Here is a 17,804-nt window from a genome sequence, read left to right as displayed (position 1 = left end):
TGAAGAGGCCCACATGGCAGGGAACTGAGGGAAGCCACTGGTCAACAGCCAGTGAGAAACGAAGGCCCTTAGTCCAACAGTTCTGTGAAAACTGTTCAGTTCAACAACTGTGAGCAAAGCCAATTGCTCCTGTCAAAGCTCAGATGGGACCACAGACCCAGCTGACACCTTAATTATAGCCATCTATATTTTTATTGGGGGGTAATTCTTTCTCTATATATTTAGTGTAAAAATTGATATCCTTGATTTTGTACTTTCATTTTATTTTTCTTAATTTGTTTTAGTTTATTTTTTCTCTTTTTGTTTCTTATTTTTCTGCTTTCATTGGGTTACTAGTAATTTTTCCCCATTGATCGTTTAGGAATTGTACTGTTCTTTATTATAACAATAATGATTATGTTCTCTTTCACAATCTCATAATCAAACATATATAGAGGGTGCCAAAAAAATGTATACCCATTTTAAGAGAGGAAAACTGTATTAAAATTGTAATAATATACACCGATAACAAAAGATGAATACAAGTCACGTTTGACTTCTACAATTACAAGAGGTGTCAAAGTGGTTACCATCAGCATCTAGACTTCTGATGACGGCGAACTACTGCTTAAGCAACGTTGACCAAAGTGTCCATTTGTATACATTTTTTTGGTACTCCGGTATTTCTCTAGCATCAGATGAAAGAAAGATACCAAATGTTATCCTGAGACCGTCTATTCCCCGATGTACACATGCTTGTCCCATGTACGAGTTAGGATATCAATTTCGCTGCTGTAACAGATATCCCTTTTGGATGAATATGGCTTAAACAAGATAGAATATTGTTTACCTTTCATGTAACATTCTAGGCATAAGCAGTCCAGGGTTGGCTTAGGGGACCCATAGGCTCAAGGACACTGGCTTTCTCATTGTTCCTTTGCCAACCTTAGTTTGTTATTCTCACTCGCATCTTACCCTCATTGCATCACATTCCAGTTAGAGGGAACAGGAATTAGGGAAATCCCTATTTTAATTATTTAACCATTATCAGAATGTCTATCAGATAGATAGATAGATAGATAGATAGATAGATAGATAGATAGATAGATAGATAGATGATGGATGGACAGATGGATAGATGGATGTAGTTACAGTTACATAGATAGTTATAGTAAAATATATACTTTTATTGTTCATCACTATTTTTTCCTTTTATACATCATCTATCTTGAAGTTTCTGTTCTGTACAGAGTTCTTTCTTGAGTATTTTCCTCTGATGATAATAAATGATCTTCTAGTCTTCTAGTTTTCAATGTTGCAGATGAAAATTTTAGTGCCAGTGTCTTTGTCCATTGTAAATAATGTGTTATTTCCCTCTGGAAGCTTATATGATAACCGTTTTATCCTGGCACACAGAGATTTTTTTCCAGTACATGTATATATGTGAATCTTTTTCATTAATCTTGCCTGGAACTTAACATGCAGACTAAAGATTTTATTAACTAAGGGAATTTTTAACTGTACTTTTAAATTATTGCTATGTCTCCATCTGTTTCTTTTTCTTTTTCTGGAATTCCTATTATTTGCATAATAAGGTCTCCTGGATCTCTGCCTTCATAAATTCCATCTTTTTTTTTTTCAATTTTGTTTCTTGCTTTGTAGCTTGAGATATCTCTTCCACTTTGTATTCTAAAGACACTAATTCAGTTTTCACCAATAAATCATCCTTATCTTCAAGTCGTTTGCATTTTTAACTGGTTGCTTTTATTTTTCACAAAATATTTTTTATATGTTGTCCTTTAGTATATATTATTATTTGTGTTAAAAATGCTTATGTCTCTACTAGCAGCTCTATTTTGTTAGATATTCATTTTCAATTTTCTTTTGTTCTTTTTTTCTCTGGTTGCTGGGCCCTCTTAGGTGATTGCTTGTTTTGTGTTTGTTTGTTTTTTGGTCTACTCCTTAGGGCTTCCATTTAGTTGTTTTAGTGCCTTAAAAAGTGGCAGTCTCTAGAATAGTGGAACATTTAGAATTCTCCCACTGTTAGGGTCAGCAGTATAGCAGTAGGCAGATTGATTACTTGTCAGGACATTAGGAGAAAGCCAGTCTGTAACCTTTCCCAGCATTTTAGGGGAAGCCAATTTAGAACACCTGTCCAACAAGTCCTTTGTTCCTTGGAGGTCATGGTGATGGTTCACATGTCCCTGTACAGCATGTAGGCCAATGCCAACATTTCCCTTGGGGTACCACGTTCTTTGCTGGACAGGTTTTCTCTGGGATGATGGCAGCCTGCGCCTCATCTATGGTCATCCCTATGCTAGTTCTAGGACTCACACCTATCCCAGAGGGCAAACAGTCCTATAACAGCCTTCTTGTTCTTCCTTCCAGACACAAGTTGCCAGTGGGCTCCTGGAGCTTCAGGGCTTGGGCTAGACAGATGTGTTGTAAGGAAGCACACCTAGTCTACCATCTTTCCAGAGCCCTCACCCATAAGTTTGGAAACTAAAAAGGAGTACATTTTAAAGTAACTCAAGAATCAAGACAAAATCATAATGGAAATCATTCAATATTTGAAAAGGCTGATAATATAAATATACTCTTAGCAAGACTAACCAAGAGAAAAGAAAGAAAGTCAAAATAATTGTTTTCGAGAAAAAACAAAGAAAATATAACCAAACACTCGGGAGAGGTTTTAAGAAAACATAAGATGGTATCATGAATGATTTTCTTCCAAAAAAATTTAAGACAGAGATCAAATATACAATTTTGTGAAAAAATATAAATTACTAATCATAACTCAGTACCCTGATAGACATTAACAGAAGAGAAGAGGTACCAAAAACAGGTGGTCAAGGTGGTTTGATAGGATACTTTTACCAAACCTTTATGAACAGATAATATCAAGGCTGTACAACCTTTTTAATAGAATGCACAAAAGGTAAGCTACCAACTTTGTACTTGTATGACTTAGATACAAAACTGGACAGGGAGAAGAATGTAAGAAAAACATATGGATTAACCTCTGGTATGAAAATAAATACACAATTTCTAAACAAACTATTACTATATTGAATCCAGCAATTTAAAACACACCTCATGACTAAGTAGGATTCACCTCACTATTTAAAGTACATTTCAACCATCAGAAAAATCTTTCAATCTATTTCCTCAATTTAGCAAATTAAGAGAGAATTTACATGATCATCTTAGTAAAGGGGAGTATTTCTTAAACAAGACAGAAAGTATAACATCATTAAGAAAAAGACTGGAAAAACTGACTACCGTATTTTGCCGTGTATAATGTGCTCCCATGTATAATGCACACTCACGTTATTGGCCCAAACTTTCTCAGGAAAAATATAATTTGTTTGAATTTCTTATTTCAAATTTTTATTTGTTTACATTTAGGTACTTGTTTTTTTGTATTATAAAGGAATTTTAGCATTTATTTTTTAACGTATTATGGTACAGGAAATTTTATGTAACAAATAATTACAAAACACATGAACAGATACAAGGTCCAAGAAATTTTATGTACCAGTAACAAATTTATGATATTTATGCATCATAGAAGGCCAAGAACTCTTTTTTGTTGCAAGTTTGTCATAAGTTCAACAAAACTGATTATCGTATTCCAGGGTATTATTTTGCATACATATATCATTATTGATTTCTAGAGTCACACTTTAAACTCTTAAGCATAAATAAAAGAATTAAAAACATTTATATAGATATGGAATTAGTACTACCCATGTATAATGTGCATCCGTATTTTTCCCTCACAAATTTTGGCAAAAAAGTGTGCATTATGCACGGCAAAATATGGTACATTAAAATTAAAAATAAAATTCATGCTTAGAATAAAATTCCACAAATACATTTAAAGAGCCACAAACAGGGAGAGATGCTGGCAATACATAACACTTAAAAGGGATTAGTTCAACAAAATAAGAAACAAACAAACAGCAACAAAAAACCCCAGAAACTTTGAAACAATTGGCAAAGGCAGTTAACTGAAGATAATTTTGAATGGTCCATAATCATAGCTAACATCAGTAAGAGAGAAATTTAAATTAAGACCACTGCAAAATACCAGTTTATATCTATCCACCAGAATGAAACAAAAGTTCTGCAATGTCAATTATGGTAAAAATATAGAAAAACAGGAACACTTGTACATAGCTAATAGGATTGTAAATTGATATTCCACATTGGAAGGCAATTCAACAATGTTTTTTTAAAAGTTTTAAATGCACATGCTCCCCTATCAATCAATTCTACTTCTAGGTACAGTTCTTTATAAGAAAACTCTAAGACTTTGAAGAATAGTCATTGCAACATTGTTTGTAAGAATACAAAATTGGGAAAAAATGAAATTTCCATTAGTAAGAGAATCAAAGAGTAAGTTTTGGTAAAATGGACCACTATGCACAAATGAAAATGAAAATACCAGGTTTACAAACACCTAGTTGGCTGTATCTTGAAAACAATATTAAGTGAAAAAAGCAAGATTCGGAATTATGCATGCAATTTGATATTTATGTAAATGTAAAACAATCTGATATATCATGACTATATAGATAATAAGTATGTGCATGAGTAATAAAATTATAAAGGTATTGATAGAGAATACACATCAACTTTGGGATAGTGATTAACTCTTGAGATAGAAGCGGGGGATAGGTTTCTGAAAGGGTAAAAGTGAGATTTTAAATGCATCTGTAACGCTGTCTACCATCCTGCGGTATTGGGGACCCCGCCAAGTCAAAGACCAGGACTGCAGTCATCAGATATGTATTTTAGCAAAGTAACAGGAAATAGCACCTTATGCATTCCTGAATAGATTTATAAAGAAAGAAAGGGAGAAACTTCTTTAAGAATAAGCTCCTGATATTTCAAGGATAAAGATAAATTTGTCTTAGCTCATGACATATTTTTTTAAAGGTCAGATTATAATTTACTGTGATGGTTAGGTTGTGTGTGTTAGGTTAATTAGTTGAATTAATGGCATTAAAATTTGTCATATAGCACTCTCATTCATGGAAAAAAATTTGCACTATCAATTCTAAGGGCATTTATTATAGGGACCACTACACAGCTTAGTAATGGATTGTGGCAACAGTGAAAGCAGTGATTCATGCTAGTCTATTCCTTTATGTAAATTTGTCTCTACTTTTACTAGAATGATGGTGTTTTGTTTCTATCTCTCTTTTTCTTTTTTTGAGGGAAAGCAGGGATTTCTTAGATTATGGAGAAACCTATATTACACCTTGGAGTGTTAGGTATATTGGACATCAATATATTTGTTTCCCATTTGCAGTGCACCAAAGAGTAAGCACTTTCGACATGTGTGTGTATGTTATCTTGTTTTATATCTACCAGTTACTAACCAGTGTACTGGCACATTGATCATAAGTTCAGAGATGCCATGCAGTGTATGAACTGGGAATAGTCCTCCTCCTAACTCTGCCAATCAGAAATAGGTGTTGAGCATAAGTAATTACAAAAGGGCTTCTGGTTGCTTGTGAAAGAGGTCCCTTAAGATGTTCATACAACGTGTTATATTAATAACACATTCATTAGAAGCTCTGAGACCTTTTGTGACAGATAATTTTTTCTTTTTAAAAAACAAGACTTCTGGGCTTCTGAAGTTTTAATCATTAGATACTTTTGCACCTATAAAATACATATGGCTTTGTAGTTAGTTTTAAGTAGTATTTAGTTGACAAAAAAAATGCCCTTGAATTTCAAACAAAAATTTTGTATCATGTGTAGCAAAAGTGTCACTGATTTTACAGGGACATATTAACAATTTATTGAATTTGTAAAGTTTAGATAAAAGAATATATATAGGAAAGCAGCCTTTAAAGGAGCTTCACAGTGTTGTGATTAATGGTATTTGAAAGTAACTAGGCAGTGGGACTGAAGAAAATTCATCTCTGTTACTGATGCTATCATCTAGACAGACTCTTCAATAAGGAAGAAATGAGGACGACTGTATGAGCATAGAAGTATCTTTAGAATAGGAAAAAAGGGAAATCTTTCTCCCAGTTAAGAATTACTCCTGCTGTGAGTATAAAATAGAGATATGAGTTAAGATTAAATAATACTTTGGTTCCCATTTACTTTCTGGAAATCCTGGGACATTACAATCTGACTTATGAAAGCAGATGAAAGGCGATCTAACTTTTTCCAAAGTATATCTAAACAGACTGTAATTCCATACAACATCTGTCTCTTATAATACATGAAGTCTGTCATCATGAATATCCACATAACTTGAAGAGCATAATAGCATATCAAAGGAAATATATGTTCAGTTAGTAATAAGAGTAACACTAATTTGTAGACACATTTTATACCAAAATACTAGATTACCAGGTGGCCCTTATCCTTATTTTGATATTATCATATGTGATACGATGCTGGGAGCTGCTGCAACCATCTTGGTTCCCGCCTGGGGATGAAGCATCACAGGGAAGAGGGCAGAGCCAAGAAAGGCACAGAGAAGTGGTGTCCGAGCTCTGACCTCAGCACCTGGAGCCGCCCTGATTCGGGTTCCTATAAGTGGAATAATAAGTATCCTCATTGCTTAATCTAGTTAGAGGGAAGGTTTATATTAATTGCAGCTCAATTACTTAATCAATTAATGAGGAAACATAAAACCCAACTTCCTAATGAAAATTTGAAGGCAAGGTAGAAATAAAAGGAAACTAAGGTAAGGACATAAAATGGAGCTTGGATAAGACCAATGCAAACTGTAATCATAAAGGCATATGCTTCCATTTGTGTAAGAATATGATATATGTATGATACACATATGCACACAGAAATGCATATGTTTTCTAATCTTTTCCTATGAATTCCTGCAAGAAGTTACAACAAAATGGTAGTGGTACCTTAAGATAGAATCGGGCTCACTTATCGTAGTTATGCCATATTATGCTGTTTGAATGTTTAACCATTTGAATATTTTTTTCCACGTTAATTAAAGCAACACAAAACCAGATTGTATACCATTCATGCATTCCTGTACAATGTTTTGAGCAAAGGTTGAGAAAGTGGTTTAGACATTTACTTGTAGTTTTCTTTTATGAAGTGCCTATTGGTGATTTTGGTCCCAGTTTCTATTTTTCTATTGGAGTGTTGTTTTATTTTTGTTTTTAACCACATGAAATGATTTCTAAGATCATATCAAATCATTTGATGACATTAATTTATGGCATTTAAGTGGTTTTCTCTCATAGCGATTAGTACCTGATTGTTGAAAAAAATTGCAAAAGCGATAGAACAATTAGACTGAGTCCAGTCCTGGATTCTCCAGGAAGCAGACTTTGAGGTGGAGATTGGCATATAGGAGATCGATTAAGAGTGCTTTTCGAAGAGAAGTAGGATAAAACGGAAGGAGAAGTTAGCCTGCAGTGAATTCTCATCATAGACCTCCAAAGACTCCCAAGGAAACTTTAAAACTGGGATAGTCCTTCAAAACCATCCCAAGTTGGTGACTAGTAGAGCTTTTATACTGCTGTATTAGACAGCCATTGGAAGGAGGCTGCTCCTGGAAGGGGGTGTGACCTTGGATCAGACAGTTCTCTTCAGCTGAGACAATTCCCAGAGAGGGCTGACAGGTGAAGACTGTCTGCCAGCAACACTTCCAACAACTTCAAACCCTCCCTTCAAATCTTAAGGGGAATCTGGGTGGCACATTATGGTGTCAACTGTAAATAAGATTACGGTTTTGCTCAGAGTGTGTGGTACAGTGATGAGAAGAATGGATGTAGTTATTGGCAAAAGAGTTATTATGTGATAGACCCTTATGTCTCAACTGAACAAGTAAAGAAGTGAAGATTGAAAGGGATGATAGATTGAATGAAAATAGATGGATTAAAGGATTAGAGGTCTCACTGGGGTTGAACAATAGTAAGGGAAATAAGACAGTTAAAATGATTGGATATTGTGTCCATGGAATAGGTCCTTAGAGATTAAAATGCCCATATGAAGCAGCTGACGTTCATAAACAAAATACATGGCTTAGCCTTGGACATGGGGGACCTGAATAGAGTTAAGGCAAAAGATCACATGAGTAGAAATCAGAACACTCTTGGGCTTAAGAAATTGTTTAACATCTACAAGGAAACTGAAGGTTCCAATGCGATGGCAGGGTTGGGAAAACAATATTGGGAAACATGTGATAAGGCCTTGAGGATATTAAGAGAATAAATACAAGCCAGTGACTGCCCTCATTCCTCCTAAATCCTCGAGTTTCTTCAGAGTAGAGCATCCATAAGTGGATAAACAAGACTTTCTTCTACTATTTTGCTCACAAATTACAACATGATTATATAATTATTATGATTATGCTAAAAGACCTGCCATGACTGAGGAATGGGAAGGAGGAAGAATGAGGAAATAAGGGGATACCGGTTACTGTCCCACCACAGTCTATCCCTGGGGCGACTTTACACGCTGAACTGAGACCTTGGGCTCTTTGTTGGTCTCTTGGCCCTGGAGTTAGCTCTTCAGAAGAACTTCTCTGGTGTAAGTATGACCAAAGGTCCTTACAGATTAGAGATGTTCAAACACTGAATGTCAGTTTGATGTTGGTGGCCAATCATTCCACCTTTCAGCACACAAATATGGCCTCTTCCATGTAGAGATCTTTAAAGCAATGGTGGCCTTGTAATCTGTCCTTAGAGGTGAAAGTGGTATTGGACCATAGCCTCAAGAAAAGCAATTTTAGCAATGCGGTGTTGCTGACTTTTTTGAAATAGAAAAATTCAATCTTTTACCAATTTTGTTTTCTTTTCATACACTTTTCCATTTTTCATCTTCAAACTTTCTCTTGCCAACATCATCTCCATTACTTTTCCATACATATCCTGTGCTCCAGGCAGACCAAGCCATTTATAGTTCCCCAAAGGCACAGTGCGCTTTCATGCTTCTGCCCCATTCCATATTCTGTAGTGTTTGGAATGCTTCTCCCTCCTAGAGTTCTTCGTGGCACTCATTCTTCAAGGCTATGATGAAATCTGTCACCTTTACGTTCTTTTTTTACCCTTAACGTAACTCCCTGGTCCTCTTAGTCAGTCATTGTGCACCCACAGTGCCTGATACGTAGCATGAATAATACAGTTTTTTAATACTATCTTTGTCCTTCTATATTTTTCATTAAGTAGTTAACAACTTAAAAATAAGGCTGAGAATCTATTTATCATTGCAGCTCAAACATCTGAAATGTGGGCCATGTTATAAATGTTAGCCAAACATCTAACATATTAATTATCTGTTGCTACCTATCAAATTACCCCAAAACTGTGGCTGAAAACAAGAAATACATATTATCTCACAGTTTTTGTGGGTCAGGGATCCAGGAGGGGCTTTGGTGGATGGGTTACCATCAAGCTGTTGGCCAGAACTGCAGTTATTTCAAGGCTTGACTGGGCCTCAAGGATCCACTTCCAAGCTAATTCACATGGCTGTTGCCCAGTGTCGGTTCCTGGTGGGCTGTTGAACTGAGGGTTTCAGTTCCTCCCAGGCCATGTGGGCCTCTCCAAAACGCTGTTCACAATATGGTTTCTTGATTTCCTCAGTATGAAAGATCTAAGCGTGAGAGCACCAGATGACACACTCAAGACAGAAGCTACAGTCTGTTCATAACTTAGTCCTAGAAGTGATATTTCATCACTTCTGTCTTTGTCAGAAGCTCATCAACAAGTTCAACTCACACTCTAGGGGCGAGAATTTAACAAACACTTGAATACCCTGAGGCAGGGAGGGATCAATCAGAGCCATCTCAGAAGCCGCCTACCCCGCAGTTTACCTGGTAAAGTAGCTGCTTGAGTAAGACTACGGAGTATGTAAACTGTTGGTGATGATAGTAAAGAAGGTTCGAGTGTTTCAGTTTTCAATGTATTTAAAAAATTTGCTAATTCTTAAAAAAAAAAAATTGCTGGAGCAAGCAAAAATGTAATAACTATCTGGAATATTAAATAATTCTCTAAAACAATTGTTAAATTTTAACTTCCTCAACAAGTACATAGTGAGTACTTTCTCACTGAAAATATTGAAACAGAATCTTATGTTTGGACTATTTTACTTAGGATTTTTATATTGTCTCTCCCGGAAAAGATGGTCATGTCCCATTACTTAAAAAGTTACTTTAGAATAAAAAGATTCAATTAGTCTTATTCAGTTTTTATTTCTCCATCCAATGAGCATCTATTGAACACTGGTATACAAGGCATAACCCTTGTGTTATATGTAATGTAATTTTTAGCATAAATGATAAAAACATTTCTTATTTCATAATGAAAACCTTAGGTCTTCATTGCATAGTGAGCAGAATGTTCATATATAATATGAATATGGAAAAGTAAATATATATTAATATTACATTCTTGAAGGTTTCTCCATAAAAGGGGAAACATTCCCATGGGAAGTAAGTATGACAGAGGTCCACAAGCTATCTGTTCTATGCTTGTTTTTGTAAATAAAAGTTTTCTTGGAACACAGTCCTTACCCATTTGTTTACATATTGTCTATGGCTGCTTTTGTGTTACGACAGTAGAATTTAGTAGTTATGAAAGAGACCTTATAGCCTACAAAGCTTAAAATATTAATTATCTGGCCCTTTGCAGAAAGTTTGCCAATCCCTGACTTGAGGTCAACAATTAAAAACTGTATTTCATTCATTGCAAGACTAATAATTATCAAATACGTACCTGATGATCACTTAGTGTTGCCCTGAAGACTTTCCACAAGAACACCTCAAGCCACCTCTCTACTTATATTTATTATTATTATATATGATAGTAGCAATAGCTACTTTTATTGAGCACTTACTATGTACCAGGCAATATATTAAACATACACATACATACACACATACCTCATTTATCCTTACAACAACACTATGAGAAAAGCACTGTTTCACAGATGAGGAAACAAATTAAATACGCCAGTTTAAGTTTATCTGATTGAAAAGCCCAAATTCATAGTATATGGCTCCTCCATTTCTTAGTATTACTTCCATGAATATCATATTTTATTCAAACTGAACTCTTTCTTATTCTGCCAATGTACCTAACTTTTTTCCATCTCTCTACCATTTTCTCATCCCTCTTCCAACTCTTGGAATACCCTTCCCAGCCAATTCTTCATGTCTAAATTTTACTAATCTGGCAGAGACCTCCTTAATCACCACCTCTCCGTCATACCTTTCCTGAATCCTCAGCCAGAAGTAATCTCAGTTCTACTTGTCAGCTGCATAGCCACTAACATGGTCTCGGGTGCACTTTACTGCTCACTACATGCTTTAGAATGATGTTAAAATGCTACACTGCACCATAGCACATGAATTATTTTGTATTCATAGGATACTTTCCTCCTAAAAGCTCAAGTAAACTAGAAAGTTTTTTTCCCCTAAGCTTATTATTATAGTGGAAACACAATCATAATGCATAATCTAATGTGTAGTAAGGGAATCGGACTAGAAGATAAGTTTCTTATTTCACTCTGAAATATTCAGTAATTTTCTCTAAGCAATTTTAACACACCTCATTCATTTTTATTAGCAATGTTTTGCAGCTGCAGCTGTGAAATGTAGGTTGATCATGTAAAACTGTCTTGGATATAAGCTGTCATTTGGCAAAGTCCACTGGACAATTGGCATTTTTTAAATAAATAATATAATAAAGGTTATTTTAGGAATAAATCAATTTCCTAAGGCTCTTATGTGTGTTCTAGAACATGCTTTTCATTTGAATTTTCTCCATAAGGACCATGGAATTATAAAAGCCAGATCACTTTTTCCATGTAATTAAGGGCCTTATGATGGTTTTCATTGTCACACAGGTTTTGCTTTTATTCATTTTATTTCACTTAGCAATTTTTAAAGGATAGCATTGAACTAAGAGCTGTGGTGGGGATAAGGGAAATGTAAGTCTCTGAAAAAATATAACCTAGTCTGGAAGAGATAATGAGCAATGCAAGGTAGTATAAAATCAAATTATCAGTGTAAACAGATCATAGATTCTGAAAATGGAGACACTTATAGTCTTTTCTAAATAATATAGTACTTGATTACCCACTGTCCTGTACTGTGTATTAAATCACTTATAAAAAACGTCCGTAAGCTTTTGCCTTTCAGTCTGTATGGAGTGCCCAGAAGTTTTCCTGGCTTTGATGCAAAGACAGTTAACAGGCCCAGCCCTGGCAGTGAATCCTTCCTCAAGGGATCATCCCTTATTCCTGGGATGAAATTCTGTCCCCACCAATTTGTGTTAATAAGATACTGGCCTCAAATCCTACCCAGTTACTCAGAGTCATTACGCTAGATGTATTATGTACAAAGCATTACTAATTATTTTCTTGCCTTTCTCTCCGGATCTTGTTTTTCCTCTTCCACATTTTATTTAATTCTGATATTTTGTTTGATAAGGAAAACAAAACTCAAATTATTAAACCTATATTCTGTGCCTGTTAACATGCTTATTTCTTATGTGTGTTCTTTCATTTTATCTGCACACATAAAGCCTAGAATAATAGTTATTAATCATTCTCATTTTTAAAATTAAGAAAATTGGAATCCGGACAGGTGAAATAAATTGTTTAATAATTAACAGGCAAGTTTTCCACAGACTTCACATCTGGTATTAGAATGTAAGTTTGGATGCTTTTTGAATTAACATTTTCTAAAAGACAAATATATATATTTAATGTTGTATATCTTATTCCAAGCAAAAGTTAAATATTAATAACATGTAACAAGTAAATGAAGATGAGACAGATAATGGAGCAGATTCATGAAGAATTCAGATATTGGAATTATCGGACTCAGATTTAAAAAACAAAACAACTGTACTTGACAGTTTCCAATAAATAAAAGTTAGGGAACTGAAAAATGCCAAAAATCAAATAGAAATTTTAGAACTGAAAAGTATAAGAGAAATTAAGAAAATGGTTTGATAGCAGACTAGACATAGCTGAAGAAAGAACCAATAAACTGGAAAATGAATATAAAAAAACTATTCAGAATGCAAAACCAGAGAGACAACAATGAAAAGTACAAAAGCGAGAATAAATGGTAAATGATAAGGAAAATAAAGTGTGTCTAACACCATTTCATTGGAGTCCAATAAACATTAGCTATTTTATTTCCATGTTGTTTCCTGCTGAAATATCGTCAATATTTCTTATTGCCTACAGAATTAATTATAAACTTTTATGCTAATACACTTCCTACTCATCTAAAGTTATGTCCCACTTCTTCCTAACATAAAATAACAGCTTCTTCTGTGCTCTCTTTTTATCTTCATGCCCTTATGCTTTATGTTCTGTTCCAGCGTTTTTGCCTGAAAACTGAAGCCTTTCACAGCCATTTTCCTCTCCAGCCACAGTCCTCTTCCTGCCTTTTCATCACGCTTCATTTATCTGTTATCAACTCTCAAGTTATATTGCATTATAAATTGCATATCTGATGCCACATTTGATTGTGTACTTCTCAAGGGAAGAGATTTAAAAAAAAATTTTTAAACAGGAGTTTACTTTTAGAGCAATTTTAGGTTCACAGCAAAATTGAGTAGAGATACAGAGAGTTATCTACCCTCTGACCCCAAAAGAGCATAGCCTCCCTCGCTAAACAACATCTCTCACCCGAGTGGTATATTTGTTACAATTGATGAATCTACACTGACACATCGTTGTCACCCAAAGTCCATCGTTTACATTAGAGCTCACTCTTGGTGTTGTATACTCTGTGGGTTTGGACAAATTATTAGGTTGATGCAAAAGTAATTATTGCAATTTAAAAGGTTAAAAATAATTGCAAAAACCGCAATTACTTTTGCACCAACCTAATAAAATGCTACGTATCCACCATTATAGTATTATGCAAAAATAGTTTTACTGTCCTAAAAATCCTCTGTGCTTTGCCTATTTATCCCTCCTTACCCCCTTCCCCCCAGCTGGAGATTCTTTGTAGTTTATCCTTAGAACATGATATAATATCTGACACACACTTGCCCCCAAGTAAATGTTTTAGATGTATGGTTGAATGAATAGAAGGAGGAAGGGGCAAACTGGAAGAGAATCAGAGCATCTTTGTCACTGCCTGCTGACCGATGTTGTGTCTCTGTTTCCATATTTACTCTTAGTATTCTATTCAAAGTCCACCCCTACAAACTACTGTCTCATAACCCTGACTATTCTTGTGATGCTAATTCAAATCCCACTTATCCATTATACCTAGGTCAAGAATGAGTTCTGGACACTTTTAAGACTTATTTTATGAGTGATCTATTTAATTCAATATGTCACATTTGTGTTTTTTTTATTTCACAAGCCTATGTCTGGGTTCCCCAGGTGACTGAATTATATTTTCATGTGGTGGGTAGAGTTTTCATCCTCTGCTTTTTATGAACAAGAGGTACCTTAATAAATTATTGCTTTTTACTTGGAATTATAGATAATGGCCATGGAACAGAGAAACTTGCTGGTCTATAAAAAATTCACAGTCTCCTTTGCATCACTTCACCTAACTGTCTTGGACAGAAAATTATTGGGAACTAATTAAAAATCTACCAGGGAAGTAAAGTTTTTGCAGATTTGAGCTTCCAAATGTTTCCATAAAAAGCCATAGAGGATTGCCAAATTGTTATTAAAATAATGTAGCTTTCTTTGTGGTAAGAGAAGTTATTTATAGAACATTTATCATCCTTTTCTAAGTATTTTTAACATTCCCAAACTGCATATTTGATGTTACTTTGTTTTGCTATAACATTGAGAACAAAATGTTACGCATGTTTCTGATTTTTAAGTCATCATTTTCTCCCCCCACCCAAATATTCAACATAAGGGAGGATTAATTTAGATTTTTGAAATTTTCTTCATTTAGTTTTGACCATAAAGAAGGATATGTTTATCTGGGGGTAATAATTTTGTGTTTGTCTACATTACAAAACCATTTTGTACAAATGTCAGTTTTTCATCAAAGTTAATTCACTGGGATGCTTCTCTATAGCTTGAGGGATTTCTGGGAAAAGTGCTTTAAAGAGGCTTGAATTGGAGTTTTATGAATCAGGGAGATATAAACCTTCTATTTTAACAAAGATCAAAAGGTTATGGTGTCAACTTAGCCCCATCATATAAAAAATCATGTTCTTTTTTAGTTAAGGTAAGGTTTTAGTTACTAATATAATAAATAGTGGCAGTCTTAACAGTTCTGCTGGGTAATCATTATGAATTGAATAATAATACTCTTCCTTCTTGACATAATACTACAGAGGGTGATACCATTCTAAAAGAAAACAACACATTCAATAAACATTATCCTTAAAATATACTACTGAGTATATTCCTCATTATGATCTTATAATTGATACCAGCTTTAAGTTGAAATCTCAATTCATGTTCACTTAATTTCAAGTCTTAAAAGGTAAACTGAGTGATTAGGTTCATGGCAGTTCTATTTTTATTCACAGATAATACCTCTGAGGTAGCAATTACTGCTCCAGGGACTAGTAACCATAGAAACAGCTCGACAGGCCCAACACCTGACTGCTCACCTCCATCCCCTGACACTGCCCTCAAAAATATTGTAAAAGTTATTCGACCCCAGGTAAGTGCACAGAATGACATTGTCTATACTATAATGTATTTTGTTTTTGAATCAGTACATGCACAACTTATGTGGCAATGCCTGGCTTATTTTATGATATGTAAATTGATTTTGGAGTTTAAAAAAGGGGACTGGAAGAGGGTGTTTTCTCCCTTGGAGTTGATGATGGACATTGAAACCTATATTAGCCTTTGGAAAAATGAATTTGTGTTTTACATGAAAACAGAAGAGAAACTCAGAAAAAGGGCTATTTCACGTCATCTTCCTTTCACAACATTTTAATAAGTACACTCCAATTATTGAGCCATTACATGTTTTCTGGTGTTTCCTGCTCCTTTTGTCTTCGTTTCCCTGGACATGCTGTATTATTCATGATCACGTCTCTATCTTCCAACCCCAGTGTTTTTTTGCGTATTTTCTTTAAATTGTTTGTTCCTTATGGTATTGAACTAAGTTTGCCTGTGTTTGATAGTATACATCTCATTGCTCCTTATTTTCCTACAGTGCTCACTTTCCTCTACCCTGTATCTCTTTACCCTTTGTTCTTTTTTTCCATTCCTGTAATTTGTCTGTAAGGGTTTCTTTCTCTTCCCTCTTCTCTTTCAGTTGGATTTCCCAGTAGGCGGTTTGCAGGCAAGCTTTAGAAATATCATTGGGACAAGCTGTTCTGTGATATTGCATTGAAAATAGCACTTATAAAGCTGTTTGCTTTATATTTTTGCCAACAGATGAACTCAGAACATGCAATTGGTGGTGTTCTCAACCTGGCTCATTCTGAATGGGCCTCATAAAATCCAAGAGAGGGGGACTTTGGATCCAATCAAGGCCATTCACCATTTCCTTAGTTATATAGTATAAACAAATCCTTAGAGCTAACTTGTAGGACCAAAGTGTCTTTTAAGATTGTTTTGGTGTGAATGAACAATGATTTGCTTAATATCTTATTTGCTTTGGGATTATTTTTATTATAATCTTCATCCTCATCAATAAAATGTCATGTAAACTTTACAGAACAGTTTCATATACATCGTTTCACCGAACCCTCATCATTTCCAAGGGAATGGATATTCTAGTGCTATGGATACGGATGTTGACATTCTAAAGGGGCCAAGTTGTGCAACTGATTTTTTGAAGTTCCTTTCCCTTTCTTTAGTATAATTGTCTCCTCCAGTCCTGCTCAAAGGTTGAAAAAATCCTCATGAACTTGTGCAACTTGACATATTTTTATGAGGAACTTATCGGTTCAGGGTCAGTTAGGCACAGGTTACATTTTACATAGTGTCCCAATGTGCAGAGGAGGAAAATGTCTTTAAAAATCTTTTCTTCTTTCTCTAGGGAAATTTGAGCAAGTTCATTTGCTTCAAGAAATAACCTCATTAACCCCAGATTGAGATGCTAAATACCACATTTGTTGTCATTGGTTTTCTCATTATATGAAGCTGTTTCTGGTGTTATTGTGCAGCTATTACATTTCCAGCATTTTTAAAAGTTTGCGTGGGAGATTTTTCCATAATAAGTTAATAAAATTCATTACTAAACATATTTACTTTTATGCCAATGTAAATTCTCTAATGTAAAGGCATTTGGTCATTCAATTAATGAAAGACAGATTCCTTTCTACATATCTGTAATCTAAGCAACACTAAGGAAACTTACTCCATAAACCTTCTTTATATGTTCTATTTTCTATCAGATTAGTTTATTTTGGCAAACTTTGAAGAAACCTAGAGGTAGTATTAAAGCCAGAAATTCCATGTTGACTCGATTTCTTGGTTCTGTCCATTATTAAATGCTTATGAAGGTAACGAACTCCATCTTCCTTTCTTAGCTATTATAGTGATAATTTAAGGAGGAATAAATGAAGAAAGAAAGTCAGGAAACTAAGAATTATGGTATTTAAATTAGAAGCAATGCAGTCTGTAAGTATCTATGTGATAGAATAATAACAGCTAAAGTATATAATTAGGAAACAATTTAACCTCAGTTGGGCTACTTTGCTTTTCACCTCAGAGACTTTGGTGCATTACTAAGTTCTCCTTATGAGTTCTGGTCTCCTGGGGCTCCTCATTCTTTGTCGAGAGTGGGGAATAAAAAATTAAAGTGGAAGTAATTATGAGGGAATATCAGGGTAGTACAAGCTTTCAGGAAAGTGTTTGGAGACGAAAGAGTGGGGATGGGAGACAGCTGGATGGGTAGAACATGGGACTCC

At 34.8% G+C, this 17,804-nt stretch overlaps 1 protein-coding gene across 16 annotated transcripts in view; it reads left to right on the top strand.

Moving 5' to 3' along the window:
* The window catches only part of ANKS1B (ankyrin repeat and sterile alpha motif domain containing 1B), an 891,644-nt gene that overhangs the window by 307,842 nt on the left and 565,998 nt on the right, over window positions 1–17,804 (top strand). For all 16 annotated transcript variants that reach the window (XR_012494067.1, XM_074326203.1, XM_074326202.1 and 13 more), the window contains one exon: window positions 15,459–15,595. Coding sequence is in view for 15 of the 16 variants with exons in the window: in XM_074326203.1 (XP_074182304.1) it covers window positions 15,459–15,595 (137 nt within the window). In the remaining variant the exon portion in view is untranslated. The remainder of the gene's footprint in view (window positions 1–15,458; window positions 15,596–17,804) is intronic.

Source organism: Rhinolophus sinicus, linkage group LG02 (assembly GCF_036562045.2).
Source record: "Rhinolophus sinicus isolate RSC01 linkage group LG02, ASM3656204v1, whole genome shotgun sequence".
NCBI classification, from domain to species: Eukaryota; Metazoa; Chordata; class Mammalia; order Chiroptera; family Rhinolophidae; genus Rhinolophus; species Rhinolophus sinicus.
The sequence above is the reverse complement of the archived record's forward strand: the minus strand, read 5'-3'. Positions and strand labels throughout refer to the sequence as shown.